Genomic DNA, 21,856 nt, shown 5'->3' with positions numbered 1-21,856 from the left:
GGTCGGTGTGGACTTGTTGGGCCGAAGGGCCTGTTTCCACACTGTAAGTAATCTAAAAAAAAGATAGTTATCCAGTTCACACTGGAAAGCTTCAATGGAATCTGCTACCATCATAGTCCCGGGCATCACCCACCGCAAGTCCTAGTGTCAACTCTTGCTTGTATGTTCATTACCCAATCTCGCTGTTCTCTGTTTCTCAAACATTCCATTAGTAGTTACAGTCTGTCCCCATCCACGCTGTCCAAACCACGCACAATCTTAAACACCTCCATCCAATCTCGTTCTAAACCTGTTGCCTTCACTGATAAAGGGCCCTAGCCTCACCAATGGATCCACCCAATTTGAGTCCTTCAGCCCTGGAACGATGCCCACACGTCTTCTGTTCTGCCTTGTTTCAGACACACTTGCCCGGAGGTTTGTAGATAGTGCCTCATTAGGATGTGGCTTCTCCTGATGATAACGGTAAATGATATGAGCACAAATGTTCAAGAGTGCAACTGCTGTGGTTAATGTAGAAAATGAGATGCTTTTGTCTAGCTAAACAGTCACTAAGTGCAACAAAATAGGACATTATTCTTGTATCTCTCTTCCAATCAGCCAGCCGCATGCCATTAGAAAGAGAAATGTAAAGCAGATGGGGGAAAGGGATTCACATTGCAATGTTCCAGCTTTTAATGAGCTGCTCTGCAAGATGAGATTTGTTTTGTGCAGACGATTATTCTCGTAGTCACAATCATCATTCTTTATCTTATCCTCCATGTTGGCGTAAGAAAGACTTGCAGTTGTCGAGCACCTTTTACAACTTCAGAACATCTCAGTTTCTTTACGGCATTGACGAACTTCCAGCAGTTGGGGAACTTTAATGAAGAAACGAATCTGGAATTTTAAAGAAAAAGGTGTCAATGCGGATGACTTGTAGAACTGCTGGATCATTGTAACTGATTCAGTCATGTCCCTTAGGGAAGGATATCTTTGTCTTTACTCTGGTCTGGCTTGTATTTGAATGAGGATTCATGGCAATGTGGTCCCCTCTGGACAACATTGGGAAATGGGTCTCCCACTTGGCCAAGAGCAGTTTTGGATGGGTGATGAATGTTGAGAAATCCAACTCATGTAAATGGATGAAAAACAATAGGCACTATTACTCCTTGAGATGCATTTACCCAGAACAAAGGAAAGGCTGCTTTCTGTTTGCAAAGTGGAAAAATGAGGAAAGGAGAAACGTGGTGAGTGTGGTGAGGTGTGAGTGTGTGTGAAAGGTTGGGGGTGTGAGGGGGTATGAGAGTTCAGTGGGGTGTGAGAGTGTGGGGGTATGAGAGTGTGTGTGAGAGTATGGGGGTGTGAGAGTGTGGCATTGTGTGTGAGAGTCTGGCAGTGTGTGGGGGATGCGTGAGAGTGTGGGGGTATGAGAATGTGTGTAAGAGAGTGCAGGGGGATGTGAGTGAGTGTGAGAGTGTAAGGGTGTGGGGGTGTGTGACAGGGTGTGAGAGAGAGTGCAGAGGGATGTGAGTGGGTGTGAGAGTATAGGGGTGTGGGGGAGGACAGGGGTGTGTGAGATGGCGGGGGTGTGAGGGGGCGTGAGAGTGTGGAGTGTGTAAGGGGGTGTGTGAGAGTGCAGGAGTGTGAGAATGAGGGTGTGTGAGAGTGCAGGGGGTGTGAGTGCAGGGGTGTGTGAGTGCAGGAGAGTATGAGAATGTGGGGTGTGTGTGAATGCGGAGGTGTGGGAGTGTAAGGGTGTGTGTGTGTGTGTGTGTGTGTGTGTGTGTGTGTGTGTGTGTGTGTGTGTGTGTGTGTGTGTGTGTGTGTGTGATGATTTGGAGTGCATTTTGCAAATTAATAATGGCCACTTAGTATCATATCAAGGTTATTGAATTTTGAAACCTAAAAGGGGAATATCTTGTAACCATTAATATCAAAAGTATCATTAGTATTTGTTGACTGTGTTGTAGTGGGAGGGTTAGATTTTGTGGAATGTTTATAGGAGGCTAAAATGTTTTGTTTTTAATTAAGAAGTTGGAAAATGTGGGTTTTGTTACTAATAATTGAGTCACTAGCCAAATTTCATAAGGCAAAACTTCAAAGTATTTTATGAAAGCTGAAGTTCTCTCCCTTCTCGAACTGAAAGCTTGTCCTTTAAGGATTTGTGTAAAGTGTGTCGCAGAAGGTGAAAAGCTGCTGATATACAGAGGGAAAACACCCATCGACATGATTGGATCACACTCTGAGCCTTTAGATCTGGGTTATGTCTGGGTTGAGTGCAGCAGGATAAGGTGAAGTATTCTCGGTTACACAGCGCTATTCATTGACTTGAATTGATTAACTGAACCTGATAACATCAGAGTGTGCTGGCTTTAGGTCTGTGATTTTTCAACAGCATCTTGGGACATGCAGTTGATTGGAAAACAGAAATTGCTGGAAAAATTCAGCAGGTCTGGCAGCATCTGTGAAGAGAAATCAGAGATAACGTTTCAGGTCGAGTGACCCTTCCTCAGAACTGATGGTAGCGAGGAAAATGTTGGTTTATATGCAGAAAATACTTTGGAGGGTGGGTTTAAGGAGCAAATGATAGGTGGGGGTAGAATCCAAGATGGTGGCAGAGTAAGAGGCTGGAGGGAATAACAATATGAGTGGGGCAATGAATAGGGGACTGTTTGGCCTGTATCCCTCCAAATATTTCTTATGCATGTACTCATCTAATCACTACTAATGGGGACTGTTTAGTGGCTAACAAGGGTTGTGTGGAGCAGCAGAATGTGTGACAACAAGGCCTGGGATGTGGGATTGGGGTAAGGACATGGGAGAAGATGCCTCAAACCTAAAATTGTTGAACTTGATCTTCAGTCTAGAGACTACAGGGTCCCCAAGTGGAAAATAAGGTGTTGGCTTTCCAGCTTGTGCTGAGCTTCGCTGGATCACTGCAGCAAGCCTGAGACAGAGACGTTGGCCACGGAACAGGGTAGGGTGTTAAAGTGGCAGGCAACTGGAAGTTCAGTGTCATTATTGTGGACAAATAGTAGATGTTCTGCGAAGTGGTCGCTCAGTCTACACTTCATTTCCCAATGTAGAGGAGACGATGATTGAGTGATTGATTGATTTATTGTTGTCCCTTGTACCGATATGCAGTGAAAAATGTTGTTTTGCATGTTAAACAGGCAGATTGTACAATGCAAAGTGCATCAGGGTTACAGAACAGAGTGCAAAATACAGTGTTACAGCCGCAGGGAAGGTGCAGAGAGAGAGATCAGCATTAGCATTTGAGAGGTCAGTTCAAAAGACTGATCACAGGAGAAAAGAAGCTGTTCTTAAATCTATTTGTACATGTTTGAAAACTTTTATATCTTTTGACTGATGAAAGAAGGAGGAAGACAGTTGAATGGGGTGGGCGAGGTTTTTGATTAAGTTGTTTCTTTCCTGAGACAGCAGTAAGTATAGGTGGAATCAATGAATGGAACATTGGTTCATGTGATGGACTGGGCTGTGTGCACGATTCTCTGTAGTTTCTTGCAGTCTTAGGCAGAGCAGTTGCCAAACCAAGCTGTGTTGCATCCAGATAGGATGCTTTCTGTGGTGCAGCTATAAAAAAGTTCTCACAGTCATTGTGGATGTGCTGAATTTCCTTAGCCTCCTGAGGCAGTAGAGATGTGGTTACGCTTTCTTGACTTTCATTACAATGTTGGTGGACCGGGATACCCTGGTATCTACTGATGACAATCCAGGATGCTGCATTGAGATCGGGCTACATAGATGCAAGGCCATCGTTTCTGGCCACTATCATATTGCAAGCTTGATGGGCTGAAGGGCCTTTTTCTTGCAGTGGATGTTAATGACTCAATAAAACTGGGAATGGCATCAGAATTGGGTCTGTGAGGGAGACTCTTCCTGTTTTTGTAGCAATTTGGGGTGAGGACTTTGGAATAATTAGATGGCACATTGGCTACAGGCGATACGGTGGCTCAGTGGTTGGCACTGCGGCCTCATAGCGCCAGGGACCCAGGTTCGATTCCTTTCTCAGGTGACTATCTGTGTGGAGCTTGCAAATTCACCCCGTGTCTGCGTGGGTTTCCTCCGGGTGCTCCGGTTTCCTCCCACAGCTCAAAGACGTGCAGGTCAGGTGAATTGGCCATGCTAAATTGCCCATAGTGTTAGGTACATTAGTCAGAGGTAAATTTAGGGGAATGTGTCTGGGTGGGTTACTCTTCGGAGGGACGGTGTAGACTTGCTGGGCCGATGGGCCTGTTTCCATACTGCAGGGATTCTAATCTAATCACGTTGGAGAAAGCTCAGAAGAGATTTACTAGGATGTTGCTGGGAATGGAAGGTATGAATTATAAGGATAGGCTAGGACTTTATTCACTGGACGGAGGCAGTTGAGGGGTGACCTTATAGAGATTTATACAATCATGAGGGGTATAAGTAAGGTGAATGACAGGTGTCTTTTCCCTTGGGTGGGGTTTTCAAGGCTTGGGGACAAATTTTTAAGGTGAGAGGAGAAAGGTTTAAAAAGACACGGGGGCACTTTTTTTTTACACCGAGAGTGGTTTATATGTGGAACGAACTTCCAGAGGAAGTGGTGGATGTGGGTGCACTTACAACGTTTGGAAGACATTTAGATGAGTACATGCATAAGAAATATTTGGAGGGATACAGGCCAAACGGAGGCAGGTGGGATGAGTTTGCTTTGGGATGATGGTCGGCATGGACTGGTTGGGCCGAAGGGTTGTTTCTGTGCTGTATGGCTTGAAATGAGTGAGTCAGAGTATAGTTATTCTGTGAGCTGAGTTTCTGAGTGTTTGGAAAGACACTCAGTCCAAGGACCTGTCCCGTTTCTGGCAGATCCAGTATGTACACGACCGGGAACGAATAGGACATGACTCATGCAGGAGGGAAACCTGACTTTTAAACTTAATGTGGTTTTGGCTGGTGCAACATGGTGTGGAGGTCACAGACGGTTGCAGCAGCGTGCACTTATCTGAAGGGCAATAAGATGTGTCATGAACTGTAGTTTTTGCATGTTCCCATCTTCTGCTATTTAAACAGTTTTAAGATTTTTTTTAAAAACCTGCTGTTGTCAGTGAAAATTGGAAAACAAAATCTGCTCAATTGCATTGTTTGATGACCAGTTAGAGAAAGGCATTGAAATTTAATCATGCAGTTACAACAGAACAAAGAGTTATTATCATAATAAATGCTTGACTGAGTTTTAACAGATTGATGTCGTTTAGCAAGAGGTTGAGTTTACCATCTGATTGATAGTTTAAGGAAACTATTAAAGGATCAGCTAATTTTGGGGAGTCTGAATAGAAATTAATTTGGCGAGTTTTGAGAAGATTTGTAGCTCAGGTTGCAGTTTTGGATGTAGGGTTGCTCGCTGAGCTGCAAGGTTCATTTCCAGACGTTTCGTCACCCTGCTAGGTAACATCTTCAGTGGGCCTCAGGCGAAGCAATGCTGAAAATTCCTGCTTTCTATTTCTATGTTTGAGTTTCTTTGGGTTGGTGATGTCATTTCCTGTGGTGGTGTTATTTCCTGTGGTGAAGTCACTTCCTGTTCCTTTTCTCGGGGTGGTAGATGGGGTCTAACTCAATGTGTTTGTTGATAGAATTCCAGTTGGAATGCCGTGCTTCTAGGAATTCTCGAGTGTGTCTTTGTTTGGTTTGTCCTAGGATGGATGTGTTGTCCCAGTCAAGGTGGTGTCCTTCCTCCTCTGTATGTAAGGATACCAGTGAGAGAGGGTCATGTATTTTTGTGGCTAGTTGGTATTCATGTATGCTGGTGGCTAGTTTTCTGCCTGTTTGTCCAATGTAGTGTTTGCTACAGTCCTTGCACGGTATTTTGTAAATGACATTAGTTTTGCTTAGTGTCTGTATAAGGTCTTTCAAGTTCATTAGCTGCTGTTTTAGTGTGTTGGTGGGTTTGTGGGCTACCGTGATGCCAATGGGCCTGAGTAGTCTGGCAGTCACTTCTGAGATGTCTTTGATGCAGGGAAGAGTGGCTAGAGTTTCTGGATGTGTTTTGTCTGCTTGTTTGGGTTTGTTGCTGAGAAATCAGCAGACTGTGTTCATTGGGTACCATTCTTTTTGAATACACGGTTCATTAGCTGCTCTACTGTGACATCTAGGAATGGCAGTTTGTTACTTTCCTCCTCTTTAATGAATTTTACGCCAGTAAGGGTATCATCAACAAACACATCGAGTTAGACTCCATCTACCACCCCCTGAGAAAAGGAACAGGAAGTGATTTCACCACAGAAAATGACATCACCAACCCAAAGAAACCCAAGCATATAAATAGAAAGCAGGAATTTTCAGCAGTGCTTCGCCTGAAGATGTCACCTAGCAGGGTGACGAAACGTCTGGAAATGAACCTTCCAGCCCAGCGAGCAAACCTACATCCAGAAATGAATTTATTTTTATATAAGAGATTAACATTTGATGTTTAAACACTTTGAATGGTTTTCATTGTCAAATGTATAATAGCGAGATCTCTTTAGATTGGTCGATGATTCTTTTTCATCTCTATATGGCTGCAGAGGTGTGCCTCTGTGCTGGGTGCTGGTTGATGGGGGTGGCATGATGGTATGTGGAGTGGTTGGGGATGTGGTGGGAATGGGATAGGATGGGATGGGATGAAGATAGTGAGCAAGTGAGAGGGGATGTGAAGGATGAGGGAGAGCGGGCTGAACAGCTTCCAAATCTTCTTAGACAAAATCCCAGGGAACTGGGGTAGGCCTTCTAACCAGTCCCACCCTATGACCTCCATGTGAGGCCACCTGGAATCAATGGGTTAAATCCTGCTCCTGTCTCCATGGCGCAATATTAGGGTCTACCAGGATGCCTTAATCTAACTGGGGCCTGCTGAGTGTTAAGTCGGGGCTGAACCCACTGGTGAATTGAGGACATCTTTTCCTTGTGAAAGAGTTTATTGACTGAACAACTGTACCGTGCTTATCACAGCCCTTGGTATACCGTAACACCACGGGACCAAAACTCAAAGGAGCTGCTATTGAATGGCAGAGCAGAGTCAATGAGATCATGGCTGATCCCATACTCTGCCACTCTACTTGCCTGCCTTACCCCTGTAACCCTTGGATGTCTTACTCAGCACAGAAACAGGCCCTTTAGCCCAACTCATCTGTACTGACCAGGCTTCCCAAATTAAACCAGTCCCATCTGCCTGTGTTTGGCCCATATCCCTGTAAACGTTTCCTCTCTATGTACTTGTCTTTGAAAAGTTGTAATTGATTAAAATAAATCAGCCTTGTTTCCCTTTTTAATTATTTTTTTCAATCAACCTGCTTGGACGTGCTACAACACATCTTCATGTGGCTGGATTCTCAACCTGTATCTTATGGTTCCCCCCGTTATGTTTCAGTGTTTTTTTAAAATCAATGAACCCCACCCAGAAGCTTAACCCTTACTGACCGTGTGTTGGAAAAATTCTCAAAAGCAAAAATCCAATCCAAAAACTGTTTTGACTTTCTTTCCCTGAGGTAAGAATTTTAAAAGTTTCCAGGGTACATCAAAGAACATGCTTTTGGTGTTGTGAGTATGTTAACAAATGGAGTGTTCCGTGAGGTTTTTTGTGATTTCTTTTCATTACACAGGAGCCATTACACATAACGAGAGGAGACATATACACTTAATGGTAAAGTCCTAGGGAGTGTTGCTGAACAAAGAGGCCTTGGAGTGCAGGTTCATAGCTCCTTGAAAGTGGAGTCGCAGGTAGATAGGATAGTGAAGAAGGTGTTTGGTATGCTTTCCGTTATTGGTTAGAGTATTGAGTACAGGAGTTGGGAGGTCATGTTGCGGTCGTACAGGACATTGGTTAGGCCACTTTTGGAATATTGCGTGCAATTCTGATCTCCATCCTATCAGAAGGATGTTGTGGAACTTGAAAGGGTCAGAAAAGATTTACAAGAATGTTGCCAGCGTTGGAGGATTTGAGCTATAGGGAGAGCTGAATAGGCTGGGGCTGTTTTCCCTGCAGCGTGGGAGGCTGAGGGATAACCTTATAGAGGTTTATCAAATCATGAGGGACTTGGATAGGATAAACAGACAAGTCTTTTCCCTGGGTGGGGAATTCCAGAACTAGAGGGCATGGGTTTAGGTTGAGATTAGATTAGATTAGAGATTACATTCCCTACAGTGTGGAAACCGGCCCTTCGGCCCAACAAGTCCACACCGACTCTCCGAAGAGCAACCCACCCAGATACATTCCACCATATTCACCCCTGATTAATGCACCTAACACTACGGGCAATTTAGCATGGCCAATTCACCTAACCTGCACATCTTTGGATTGTGGGAGGAAACTGGAGCACCTGGAGGAAACCCACGCAGACACGGGGAGAACGTGCAAACTCCACACAGACAGTTGCCCAAGGTGGGAATTGATCCCGGGTCTCTGGCGCTGTCAGGCAGCAGTGCTAACCACTGAGCCACTGTGAGAGGAGAAAAATCTAAAAGAGACCTAAGGGGCAACATTTTCACACAGAGGGAATAGAATGAGCTGCCAGAGGAAGTGGTGGAGGCTGGTACAATTGCAACATTTAAAGGCATTTGGATGGGTATATGAATAGGAAGGGTTTGGAGGGATATGGGCCAGGTGCTGGCAGGTGGGACTAGATTGGGTTGGGATATCTGGTCTGCATGCAGGAGTTGGATCGAAGGATCTGTACATCTTTATGACTCCATAACTAAGTTGTTGCTACCATCCTCAATTTCTAGCTGGCTAACTGTTCTTTTTTCTCACTTTTGTAGAATAGGATAGCCTTCCCATCTCCATAAGAAGAGAACGTCAGTGAAGTGGATACCATTCTGAATTTGGACTGTACAACATTTATTTCATTTCTTACGCATAAGGCAATGTATTCTGTCCCCCTTTTCTTCATTATTTTGTCATGATACCAGAAATAAGACAGGACCCTTGCAAGCTCAGGCCTCTCGCCCGTTTTCCTTGATCCTGTGAAAGTTCGGTCCCTGTCGATCTCTACGCCTCCCTCCTCACCTCTGACAACAGGATGCAATTTGGAGCAGAAACCTTCCTTTGGCTGACAATCTGTTTATGGACAAACCTTCCCTCCTGCGATTCTCAACAGTGTCCGAGAGAGACAGAACACTTCGACTTCAACGTACGCTACAACATGACCAGCTTCGATGCAGGGCGTCCTATCCAGAATATCGTGGTGTACGATTTGGATCCGAAGAGTATCTACCTAGCTGTGAGAAACTGGCTGTATGCATTAAATGTAACCCTTGAAAAGGCGTCTGAGCTGCGGATGGGTCCAGTTGGCAGTCCAGAATGTAAAGTTTGTAATATTTGCACCACTAATTGGGAACCAGCAGGGGGGTTGGAAGACAATAACAATGAGGTCCTTGTGTTCGATACATTTGATCCATTCTTGTATAACTGCGGAAGTTCTCAACACGGCATCTGCTACCTTCACAACATGGAGCGTGGAGATTTCAGTGAAGTAAATTGTCTATTCAAAGAGGGAAACAACAGGCCTGACCATTGTCCTGACTGTGTGGCGAGCCCATTGGGAACCCAGGTGCATGTCCGCACAGAGTCATTTGTCACTTATTTTTTCATTGGTGCCACACTCAATAGTTCAGTGGCAAAAGCGTACAGTCCGAAATCAATATCAATGAAGCGTTTGCTGGAATCCTTGGATGGGTTTGAACTTCCTTCTCAAAACAAGTCTTCATTGACTGTCCTGAATGAATTCCTTGACACCTATCCTATAGATTATGTTTACTCTTTCAGCACTGAAGATTACATCTATTTTCTAACCGTCCAGAAGGACAGCACGAGTTTGAAAAGCTCATACCAGACAAGAGTTGCCCGCCTGAAGCATGGCGAGTATGAGGTGGGGAATTACCGCGAGCTGGTTCTGGAATGCCAGTATGAGCCCAGACGGAGACGAAGAACAGCCGCTGGGGAGGAGACCTGGTACAATATATTGCAAGCCGCTTACCTGGCCAAACCGGGTGCACATCTTGCCAAGGAGCTGGGTGTTTCTCAAAGTGATGACGTGCTGTTTGGGGTTTTCGCAAAGAGTGATCCCCAGAGCAAAGACGTGAGGAGCAGGTCAGCCCTGTGCACCTACCCAGTCAAAATGATTGATAAGTTCATCAAAGAAGGGATGGATGACTGTTGTATGGGATCAGAGGAACCTCCGAAGAGGGGGCTGGAATTCTACCAGCAGGTGGAGTACTGCCCTTCGGAAGTGAGTATAAACTTCTTGCCCCATTTTTCTTCTTTCTATCCCTATCTCTCTTCAGGCACTGTTCAGAACCACCGAATGCCTGTGCTCAAATCTGAAATGAAGGCTAATTAACCACAACACCGATTGCGGGAATATGGCTGGGAAGAAGGATTGCATTGAATAAGATTCAGGTCTCATGATTGCCATTAAGCTTGCGTGTGTGCCTGAAATTTGCCAGCACCTTTGGGTCTATACCTAACTCACTAAACTCAGAAGACTGATTGATGTTGGGGGATGAATTTTTGGTGGACCTCCTTAGAGGTAGCAGTACAATAGATGATAGAACCATTTCTAATGGCACTTGTAGCGCAGTGTGAGTATGAGCTAAACAGTCTGGGTTCAAATCCCGCCAGCTCTTGATGTGTGTCATATTTGAAGAAGTTGATTAAAAATGTCTGCAACCATTTCTTCCTTTATATTTCCTTATGCTCTGATAAAATATGCAGACTGATTAAACTGTCCACTCTCCAGGCTGGTTTGATCTTGATTGGCTTGTTCTGATGTGATATAGAGGTTTTAGCATCATGACTGCAGATCACTGAAACATTTCAGGTATGGCCAGCAATGGGAGCCTTTTTATTCGAATGAGTTATAATACAATAGCTAATGAGATGTTTGAAGGGGAAGTCAAGTGGAGGAAATGATACTAAAGGTAGTCGTACAGATACTTACGAAGAAGGCCAGTAAACTATTTTCTATTTATAAATGCCATCAGTTGACCAGTTTTAGGCTGATGATTTTCTTTAAGCATGAAAGCCGAAGGATGTCCAATAACTTTTTCAAATGCGTAATTGTTCTTTGCTCCCCGTCTCCTTTATGGTTCTTTTTAAATTCATTCTCAGGATGAAGATGTTGCTGGCTAGGCCAGCATTTATTACCTATCCCTAATTGCCCAGAGGGCAGTTAAGAGTCAACTACATTGCTGTGGGTCTGGAGTCACATGTAGGCCAGACCAGGTAAAGATGACAGTTTCCTAAAGGATTTTAGTGAACCAGATGGGATTTTCTAACAATTGGCCATGAATTCATGGTCATCATTAGACTTCAGATATTTATTGAATTCAAATTCCACCATCTGCTGTGGTGAGATTTGAACCTGAGTCCCCAGCATACTACCTGTGTCTCTGGATTAAGAGTCTCGTGATAATATCATTAGGCCACTATGGCATAACGGATATTATGACCAGGGATGAGAAATAAGTGGACCCTTCTCTTTGTTTGTCGCAATTTGTTTTTAGCTTCAAATAAAACAGAATTGACTAGGTCAAAGTAAGGATGCGGATTACAAGGTTTCCTTAATTAATTGAAAGAGGAATCTTATTACCAAGCCCCTAAAAAGGACAAAATACATATACACAAACACAGGTAATAAGTTTTACAGAGAAAGTGCCTGGTGCAGATAGGAAAAAAATGTCCTTCGAGTCCTGGAGGTGTTGCATTTTAAATCTGATGGTTGACTCCTGTTCTACATCAGTGGTAAAATTTGTAGATATTCTCAAGTACTTGGTAATGTTTTTTTTTAAAAGGCTCCTTCACTGGCTCATGGTTGAGAGACAGGGAGAACAACGCCTGCAGTTTCCTTTCTGTTTTCCATTTGTATTTCTTTATTGCTCAAAGCAGCTGTTGATCTATGTCTATTTGTACGTTCCTGAGTCTGCTCCATTGTCCTCCTAAACAGAATACTCCATAGATAACCATTCATTTCTCATTTATCGTGCAAGTATGAATTAAACGAAGATGCAAATTTCTTGCCACTGACATAGCTGGTTGATTTTTTTTAGATAAATGTAGATTTTAATACACTCAGTTTCCTTTCTTTCATATGGGTTCCCAGGCTTGCCTCACTTTGTGGTCAGGTGATCTCAGCCGCCATTTTAATTCAATGCTTATCCTGTTCTTAAACAAAAAACGTTTCTAGCCCGTGGAAGGTCTCAATATGGAATCAGATGATGAAAGATATTCACTCATGAGATGTAGGCTTTGCTAGCTGGGCCAGCATTTATTGCATGTCCCTAGTGGCCTTTGAGAAGGTGATGGTGAGCTGCCTTCTTGAACCACTGCCATCCACATACAGTGGGTTGACCTAAAATGGCATTAGGGAGAGAATTCCAGGATTTTGAGCCAGTGACAGTGAAGGAACAGCGATATATTTCCAAGTCAGGATGCTGAGTGCCTCGGAGGAGTACTTGCAGGAGATGGTGTTCCCATGTGTGGAATGAACTTCCTTAGGAAGTGATGGATGCAGATACAATTATCATGTTTAAAAGACATTTGGATGGATACATGAATAGGAAAGGATCAGAGGGAAATGGGCCAGGAAAGGATTGGTTTAGTTTGGGAGTATGTTCAGCATTGACTGTTTGGACCGAAGGTTGTCTCTGTGCCATATGACTATGTATCTGCTGTCCTTGTCCTTCTAGATAGAAGTGGTCATTGATTTGGAAGGTGCTGTCTGACGATCTTTGGTGAATTTCTGCAGCACATCTTGTAGATACTGCATGTTGCTGCTACTGTCAGTGGTGGAGGGATTAGGTGTTTGTGGATGTGGTGTCAATTAAATGGGCGGCTTTGTCCTGGATGGTCTCAAGCTTCTTAAGTGTTCTTGGAACTGCACACATCCAGGCAAGTGGGGAGTATTCCATCGCACTCCTGACTTATGCCTTGTAGATGATGGACTAGTTTTGGCCAGACAAGTTGAATGCTAATAATCCATTTTTATGGCAGTTGTAACAAATGTTCATATTTAATATGTAAATTGATGATGTAAGATCACATGACAGTCAACTGAGAGATGGTTTGTGAAACCTTGCACTAAACCCTATTCTGTATATAATTAGAAGATAAAGTTAAATAAAAGGTAAAATTAATGAAAAGGGCTCTGAACCAAAACATTGATTCTCCTGCTCCTAGGATGCTGCCTGACCCTCTGTGCTTTTCCAGCACCACACTCTCAACCAAAATTGATTAACAGCCTAGCCATCCACTGGATCTATTGATCCTAACCCAAACTACAACCCACAGCAATGTTAATGGATCCTGCTTATAAAAACCTGTCACTGGTGACACAGGCAGCACTACTGTTACAGATTAGATAGAAAAAGAAATGCAAAATTTAAACAAAATGTGATAATGTTGGACATACCTTTTGACTCCAAAGGGAAGGGAAACAATAAGGCAATATTTCAGGAATATTTATGGAAACTTAATGGTGGCTGTTTAAACTTCTCCATTCACAATATGGGCCTGACTCTTTCTCATTCAGATACTTTTTGTTGCTTTTTCTGTGATTTTCTTTTCCCCTTGAATTGAAAATGTGTTGCTGGAAAAGCGCAGCAGGTCAGGCAGCATCCAAGGAGCAGGAGAATCGACGTTTCGGGCATGAGCCCTTTTCCCCATGAATGCTAAGCAGCCTTTCATTTCTGAGGTTTCAGTTTGGCTTTGGAAAGGCTAACAAACGTGGGTTGTGAATTTTATGCTGCGGAACTGTAATCGATGGCAGACTTGCTTCAACAAGTCCAGAGCGACTGAGCCTGTATGTTCTGCCTACTGTAAACTGCGCTTGGGACACTATGGCAATTTGAATGGAGAGAGAAGTATAGACATTGAACCTTTCCTTCTCTGTCTCTCACAATGGGAAGTTTTAAAGGCGCTGTATGGTTGCAAAGCTGTTGTTGTCCTCCTGCTGACAAAGCTGTGCAGCTATTAAGAAACTGTGGCAGGAGTACCATGTTTGGCAAATCAAGTTTGATCTGCCATTCATTCTGATTTGTGAGTGATCTTGGGCTTCACCTGAAGTGGCCTCTTGTAGAGTCATACAGTACAGAAGAGGCCCTTCAGTCCATCAAATCTCTGCGGACCTATCCACACTGGTCCCACTTTGGGCCATAGCCTTGAATATTGTGACATTTCTAGCGCTCACCCAAGTATGTTGTAAAAGTTTCAAGGTTTCCTACCCGTGATACTTTTCCATGTAGTGCACTCCAGGGTCCCATCACCCTCCTTGGGAAAACATTTTTCCTCCGATCCCCTCCGTCCATCTGTGTGTGGGTTTTAGCTGCCTCCCAAATAATGTCACAGCCTGCGTGTGGTAAATGCTATGGCAATGGTAAGGTGGAGGCAGTTGGGTGTGAGATGCCTTAGTGGCGTATTAATTGGCGATTTTAAGATGGCTGATGGTGACCTCGCCAGCGAGAACTGATGCGATGATGTTGCCGTGCTGAACTTTTAATCAGTTACACCTACTCCCCCCTCCAATCCCCTGCAGCCCCTGCCTCTCCCAAAACTGCATACTCCCTGTCCAATCCCGTGTAAGTAGCAGGATTTCTCAGCAAGTGATCGAGAAAATGTGGCTCTTTCAAAAGAGTGATTGCATTTGAGATGAAACGACCACCCCCCATCGTTGTCAACTGTTGTTTAAACAATTGCTTGTTAATCTAAGCACTAGAAATATTTAGAAACATTCCACACGTTGCGCACTGGAGACATTTTTGAAATATCTGGATGTTGCATACATTTCCCTTTTACGGTGGTCGAAGGAGTATGGGAATCAGGGCAGGAGGCCATAGATATATTCTCTGGAAGCTGACTCTACCAGCCAGAGAGCAAGAATTTACATCTCACATAGCTAACAGAAGACCCCTGAGGCAACATGCATTCACCGATTCCTTTTGTCAGTGGCCTTATTGTAATTTAAGATACTATGAAGCCCTGAGTGTGGGTTTTTGCACGTGAATCAACCTGGTGCAAATCCACAACTGGGTCCCAAAAAGACCGATTATTGGCTGATTTTGCAAGTTTCTGGCCCCCACTTCCAGCAGTCGCCCCTCTTGGAGAGGTGGGTTCAAGGCCCAGCAATACCCAGCTTTGAATGTGGTGCTGATAAAGCACAGCAGAGCTCCCTATGAAGGGCCCTGTCAATGGTGGTAAAGGATGGCACAGCTACTTCACAGCTCCAGGGAGACGGGTTCGATTCTGCTCTCAGGTGACTGTCTGTCTATGTGGAGTTTGTTCATTCTCCTTGTGTCTGAGTAGATTTCCTCTGTGTCATTGAGATGTACAGCATGGAAACAACTTGTCCATATTGACCAGATATCCTAAATTAATCTGGTCCCATTTGCCAGCACTTGGCCAATATCCCTCTAAACCTTCCTATTCATGTACCCTCCAGATGCCTTTTACATGTTGTGCCTCCACCACTTCCCTTGGCAGCTCATTCCATACATGCACCACTCTCTGCGAGAAAAAGCTTCGCATTAGGTCCTTTTTTAAATGTTCCGCCTCTCCCCCTAAACCTATGCCCTCTAGTTCTAGACTCTCCCACTCTGGGGAAAAGTTTGCATCTCACACATCCAACAGAAGACCCCTATTTACCCTATCCATACTCCTCATGATCTTATAAACCTGGATAAGGTCACCCCTCAGCCTCCAAAACTCCAGGGAGTACAGCCCCAGCCTATTTGGTTCACAGCCCAATGTTATGCATGCTAGATGGATAGGCCATGCTAAATTTTCCAGGGATGTGCAGACTAGGTGGATTAACCCTGGGAGATGCAGGGTTTGGGTGGGATGTCGTTCAGAGGCTTGGTGTGGACTCGATGGACCGAATGGCCTTTCCTCACACTGTAGGAATCCTAAGATGCCTAAAGCAGGCCTGCTGGGGTTGTCCACTCAATGCGATGTGAAGAGATGGAAGGATCTCCTAACTCTCTGCCTGCCATTGGCTGCCATGTTGGGTGTGACCCCTGACCCACAGCAGCTGCACTCTCTCTGACACGCTCCAGCTCCTACAGCCTGTTGCTGCTACAGCCTGAAACTGCATGCACCCCTCTGCCCCTACCTTCAACTGTATCAGCCTACCCCGACCAAACCCAGGGACTGCCAGAGAAGTTTGGCAGTTCTGGCAGCATCGGTAAAGAGGGAAAGAACCAGTCTCTGTGACAGTTAAAGGATTCCTCCGTCTCAGCCCCGACATGGGACCACCTCCCCTTGGGGCTGGTTTCAGGACCCAGTAACAAAATCAAACCCTGAACGCAAAATCTGTATCAATCAGATAAGCGAAAACTGTTGGGAAGTTTGTTTCGGATTTGTGGGAACTGGTGGAGGGGATGGGGAGAGGCAGGAAATGAAAGCAGTGAAACTCTGAGGGTAAACACATGGTAAAGCCACTACTTTCAGATCGTTTTCCCATTCCTGTAAGTTTATATTTTGGATCCTTGCCATTGTTATAACTGGGAAAAAGTATGAAGTAAATTAAAGAGACAGGAGAAGAGGCTACAAGGTGCCAAGGTGGATAAGCTCCGAGAGGCAGCAGACTGCCTTTGCAGGTGAGTAAGATGGGTGGGAAGGGTGCTTCTTGAGCCAGGGGTGGTCTTTCTGCAACTTAAAATCTTTTAAATAATAAAAAAAATCCTTAGCAGCAGGGGCTGGATTGTGGAGGGTGTTTTGACTTCATGGTCTGACCTGCAGTCTCTGTTGAAACTGGAAAGGCACAGAGTAAAATACAAATGCTGTGCTTGCTCTCTGTCTCTCTCTTTACTCTCTCTCTCTCTCACACACACACACACACACAGACACACACACACACACACACACACACACACACACGCATACGCATATGCACACAGACACACACATACATGCATGCATACACTCTTACATATTCACACACGTGAGATAGGACACATGAACTAGTGGTGATTTCGGTCCTAAATACATTTTTAAAAGTGTGAGAAATACCTGAAAATGAAAAGTGAAATACTATATTGTGTTAGAAAAATAATATGTTTTAGAAATGAGGATCTTTATTTTTATTTTATCTCTGCGCAGGCACAGTCAGAAATGATCAGCAGTGACCATTGACAGTCATTGGATTTTGTGTGGTCAGGAAGCCTGTTGTAATTTTAAATCTGTAACTTCTATTGACTCATTCAACAGAGGGATTGAACGGGAATCATGGCAAATCTCTTAACATCCAGAAACTCTCCTTTTGGTTACCTCTTAATGCATAAGACATATGAGTTGAGGTAGGCCATTCAGCCCATCGAGTCTGCTCAGCCATTCAATGGGATCATGGCTGATCTGATAATTCTCAACTCCTCTTTCCTGCCTTTTCCCCATACGATCCCTGATTCCCTGACTGATGTTTACTTACCTTAACTTCCCACGTTCTAAGGTTAAGAGTCTAAATATTTCCAAATCTTCACAAACTGATGTCTCCTACTCCAGCACAATCCTGGTAAAATCCTGGTAAACCTCTGTATGTTTTCCATACCTTTACCTTTTTTCTAATTGTCCACGTGATTCCAGATAATGAGTCCATGTTTAATGTAGATTTAGCACATTCTCTATGGTTTACATTTAGGACTCGTGTATTTGAATCATAATAAAGCGGTTTTGCACCTCAACTTTGTTTATAAGAAGGTTCTGATATCTTTGACATCAATCGGCTGTGTTTTTATGATGCACTAAGATTACTTTATAGTTCCAGTAACAAACAGGAATGATATCAAGTGTTGATGTGGAGTAGGACTATCTTGTCAGACATTAATCACTGTGAGCTTGTGCTGTTAAGAGCTTTGTAATATATTAGCTTTTACTTTAAAGAAGGAAAATATGATATGCATAATATATAGATAATATACATAATATAAACCTTTATAAAGTCACCCTTTAACCACCTACATTCCAATGAAAAAGGTCCCAGCCTTTCCTTTCTATTTAATACTCAAACCCTCCTTTCCTGGCAACATTCTGATATATCATTTCTGAACCCTCTCCAGTTTTAATATTCTTCCTTTAGCAGGCCCACCACAACTGCACACAGCACTCCCGAAGGGGCCTCACAACATCCTGTACAACCTCAACATGATGTCCCAGTTCCTATACTCAAAGGTCTGAACAATGAAGGCAAGGAGATCTTCAGATTGACTTTGTATGAAATCTAAAAATAACCTTCCAATGGTGGTGTGCTGGTCTTGTCGATGCTGTAAGCCAAGAGAGAGGCTTCTTGGAGGGGCCTGGAACACATATTTCTCCTCTTCGCCATACACCTGCTTTGGGAAAACCCCTTAGGACTGCATCCAAGTTCTCTAAGTGTCCCTGTTATCAAGACATCATCTAGGAAAATGGCGACCTAGGGCAAACCTTGCAAAGTGTTCTCCATTGTCTGCTGAACAATTGAACAGGCTGGCAATACACCAAGTGGCAATCTTGTATATTGATACAAGGCCTTATGGGTATTAGTTGTGGTATACCCATGGGCATTGTGGTCTAAATCCAATTGTAAGTCATGAAGAAGCCGCCGTGCCAGCTTTCCGTATCCATCCCCTATTTGAGGGATTGTCAATTTGACCAGCTGCAAAAAAACAACTTACCATTTGTTTAAGATCCCCTCAAAGGCCAATCCATCTGTCTGGCTTCAAAATCGGTATGACCGATACTGCCCATTTAGCGAATTGGTCTGGTTTGATGATTCCTTAACTATGTCAGTAAATTCTTGAAAGGTTTTAGTATCTGCTGCTTTAGGGAAAGTGAGGTTCCTAATGACAGAAAAACCTGCAGCTCCACAGGCAGTCAAGAGAATTATTTGCTGTTTTTCATCTGCCAGAAAAAATGGCACGTTCTTTCCACACAATGAACCCAATCATCGACAGCAGGGCTGAATGAGTCAAACTTCCCAAACAAAGGCATGATGTGAAAAATGCTTTCCCCAACTTAAAGACAACTGTTGCAGGCGTGTTTCTGCAGGATTGTGCTTTACTCTTGTTGTCACTGGAAAAACTCCACAGCGACCGTTATCCCGTCACCAAGTCTCCCTTCGTATACACATGAACAGAGCTTGACTTTAGTACTGCTCATTCAGAATCAGGTACCAGAGTGCCAGTATCACTGATAATTCCCCTTTTTATGTTTATTTCTTTTAATCTTTCCCCCACACTACCGCCTAACTGTGGTATTTTCCCCAGCCTCCATGATGTGTGTGTGCAGGTGTGAGACACAGTGAAAGACAACAGGTTTACGAATCTTTATTCAATTTCTACCACCAGGAAGAAAGGAAACACTCAAGTGGCCAGGGACAAGCAGTGCCCTTCATATCAAAGGGCAATGTTGCGTGATCAAAAAGAAGTGGGCAACACTTACCCTTTTTTTTAAGTGAACAGGATATCTGACACTCCTGTTTTTTTTTCTCTTTTTCTTTTTTTCTTTTTTTTCTTTGTTACCCCCACACTACCGCCTAACTGCGGTAGTGCTTATTTTTTCCCCCAGCCCCCGTGTTGTGTGTGTGCAGGTGTGAGACACAGTGAAAGACACAAGGTGCACCAATCTTTATTCAAATTTCCACCACCAGGAAGAAAGGAAACACCTGAGTGGCCAGTGACAAGCAGTGCCCTTCACATCGAAGGGCAATGCTGCGTGATCAAAAAGAAATGTGCAACAATTACCCTTTTATCTGTCAGCCAGGACTCCCTGATTGGACCAGATTAACAGTCCCAATCAGACAAATCATATTCTATGAGGTCCACCTTTGAGGGCGGCACGGTGGCACAGTGGTTAGCACTGCTGCCTCACAGCGCCAGGGACCTGGGTTCAATTCCCGCCTCAGGCGACTGACTGTGTGGAGTTTGCACGTTCTCCCCGTGTCTGCGTGGGTTTCCTCCGGGTGCTCCGGTTTCCTCCCGCAGTCCAAAGATGTGTGGGCCAGGTCAATTGGCCATGCTAAATTGCCCCTAGTGTTAGGTAAGGGGTATATGTAGGGGTATGGGTGGGTTGCGCTTCGGCGGGTCGGTGTGGACTTGTTGGGCCGAAGGGCCTGTTTCCACACTGTAAGTAATCTAATCTAATCTAATCTGTAAGTAATCTAATCTAATCACCTGGCTGACCTTGTTACAGTCACTACACACATTAGCAGACAGGACCTTGGTTAAAGTCTCATGTGAAAGATGGCACCTCTGATGATGCTCTCAGTACTGCGCTGGAGTGCTGATATAGTTGGTTATGCTCAGGATTCCTGAACGAGACCTGAACCCAAGACCTCTGAATTCCAGCAATAGTGCTCATGACATGCCTAAGGCAAAATTGACTGGAAATGTTAACTTAGCCTTGTCTAGACATGTAGTTCTACATCTGCATTGTATAAAACACACAACTTCAGGTAAACTGATTTTTTTTTTGTGTCAGCCAACGCCTGACTGAGTTTAGGGTCAAGTTGGATATTTTGCCATCTGGCCTTGACATGCTGGTTCTTTTTTCCCTATTGAGCTATCTGAATTTAGGGGATTTAATGACTCTGCTAGAGTGATGGCAGAGGCATCTGGTTACTATGGATACAATGCCAGCTAGTGTGCCTGCACCACCTTGTCTTCCAATGAGAACCTACCCCCACCCACCTGCTGTGGGACTGTTTCCCAGCCACGTTGCGGCTTGATGTGGAGTTCAGAAACCCCTTCCACTATCCTGAGGAAACCCACAACAGCTATGTTTATGGGAACTGCCATCATGAAGTGGCACAGTGACTGAGGAAGCGCACAAAGACAGACATTTCACCTCATGCTGCGATGGCCATGAAAAGTATTTCAACCTGAAATTTCAGACCTTGAAAGGGATGTGGCCTTGATGGCTGGGCCCATCCTGAATTGGTGGTGAGCAGCCTTCCTGAAGCTCTGCCACAGCCATTTTGACCCTACGAAGGGACTAAAGTGTAGAAATCACAGTGAAGCCTGAAGGGGCTCTGAAATGAGCTTGTGGGAATGTAGTGGAATGTTAGTCTCACTGGGTGTGGGAGGCTCTCTCTCTCTCTTTCTCTTTTAACAAGAAAGAAGACTCATCACAGCGAACAGGGAGAAAGTAAGGACATTCCTGATGAAGGGCTTATGCCCAAAACGTTGACTCTCCTGCTCCTCGGATGCTGCCCGACCTGCTGTGATTTTCCAGCCCCACACTTGTGCACCCATCACAGCAAACAGTGAGTTTAACTGGCAGTCTGCCGAAGAAAGCTATGTCATGGTGAAAGGACATCACTGGCCCCATCTACACATGCGCCGACAGCCATTTTGGGATAATCGCTCTGTTTCAGAAATGTCCTTTGCATTTTTGTTTCATCCCATTCCATCCCAATCCATGGAAGGTAGCAGCATGTGTGTCCATTTTGGGATTGTGAAGCAGGAATGTTTGTCATGTTTTTACCATTGTTAGTATAAGGTGTTTTTTTATGAGGTTACTCAATGTTGAGAAGCACTTATGCAGACAGGGTTGGGCTATCTATAATAAGTCATAGTGCAGTAGACTCTGCCTCATCAATGAGGTAATGACAAAAACAAACAGGAAAGTCACACCACCTGTAAATGGGTTTCCCCAAGATCTAACATGATAACCCTTAAAAGTGATCCTGTTTCAGCTAATACTTGGCTGGTTTCAATTTGCTTCTGGTTTAATAAAGGGATTAGATAAATTTTAATACCAAGGTCTCTTAAGATTGGCAGCTCTTGGGATTAGATGAGAAACAGAAAGTCAGGAGAAGAAGGGGATTTGCATTTTAAATCACCTTTATCCTCAAGATCATTCTCAAGCACTTATAGTCAATAAACATAGGAAACA

At 44.1% G+C, this 21,856-nt stretch overlaps 1 protein-coding gene across 2 annotated transcripts in view; it reads left to right on the top strand.

Moving 5' to 3' along the window:
- Positions 1–21,856, top strand: part of LOC132822256 (macrophage-stimulating protein receptor-like) — a 133,600-nt gene that overhangs the window by 14,144 nt on the left and 97,600 nt on the right. The window contains exons 1-2 of one of the 2 annotated variants that reach the window (XM_060835391.1): positions 421–462; positions 8,758–10,226. In XM_060835391.1, coding sequence (XP_060691374.1) covers positions 9,018–10,226 — 1,209 coding nt within the window. In that variant the 5' untranslated portion in view covers positions 421–462; positions 8,758–9,017. Of the gene's footprint in view, positions 1–420; positions 463–8,757; positions 10,227–21,856 lie in introns of those variants that run through there. The other variant, XM_060835390.1, reaches the window with a different exon arrangement.

The sequence above is a fragment of the Hemiscyllium ocellatum genome, chromosome 14 (assembly GCF_020745735.1).
Source record: "Hemiscyllium ocellatum isolate sHemOce1 chromosome 14, sHemOce1.pat.X.cur, whole genome shotgun sequence".
NCBI lineage: Eukaryota > Metazoa > Chordata > Chondrichthyes > Orectolobiformes > Hemiscylliidae > Hemiscyllium > Hemiscyllium ocellatum.
The sequence above is the reverse complement of the archived record's forward strand: the minus strand, read 5'-3'. Positions and strand labels throughout refer to the sequence as shown.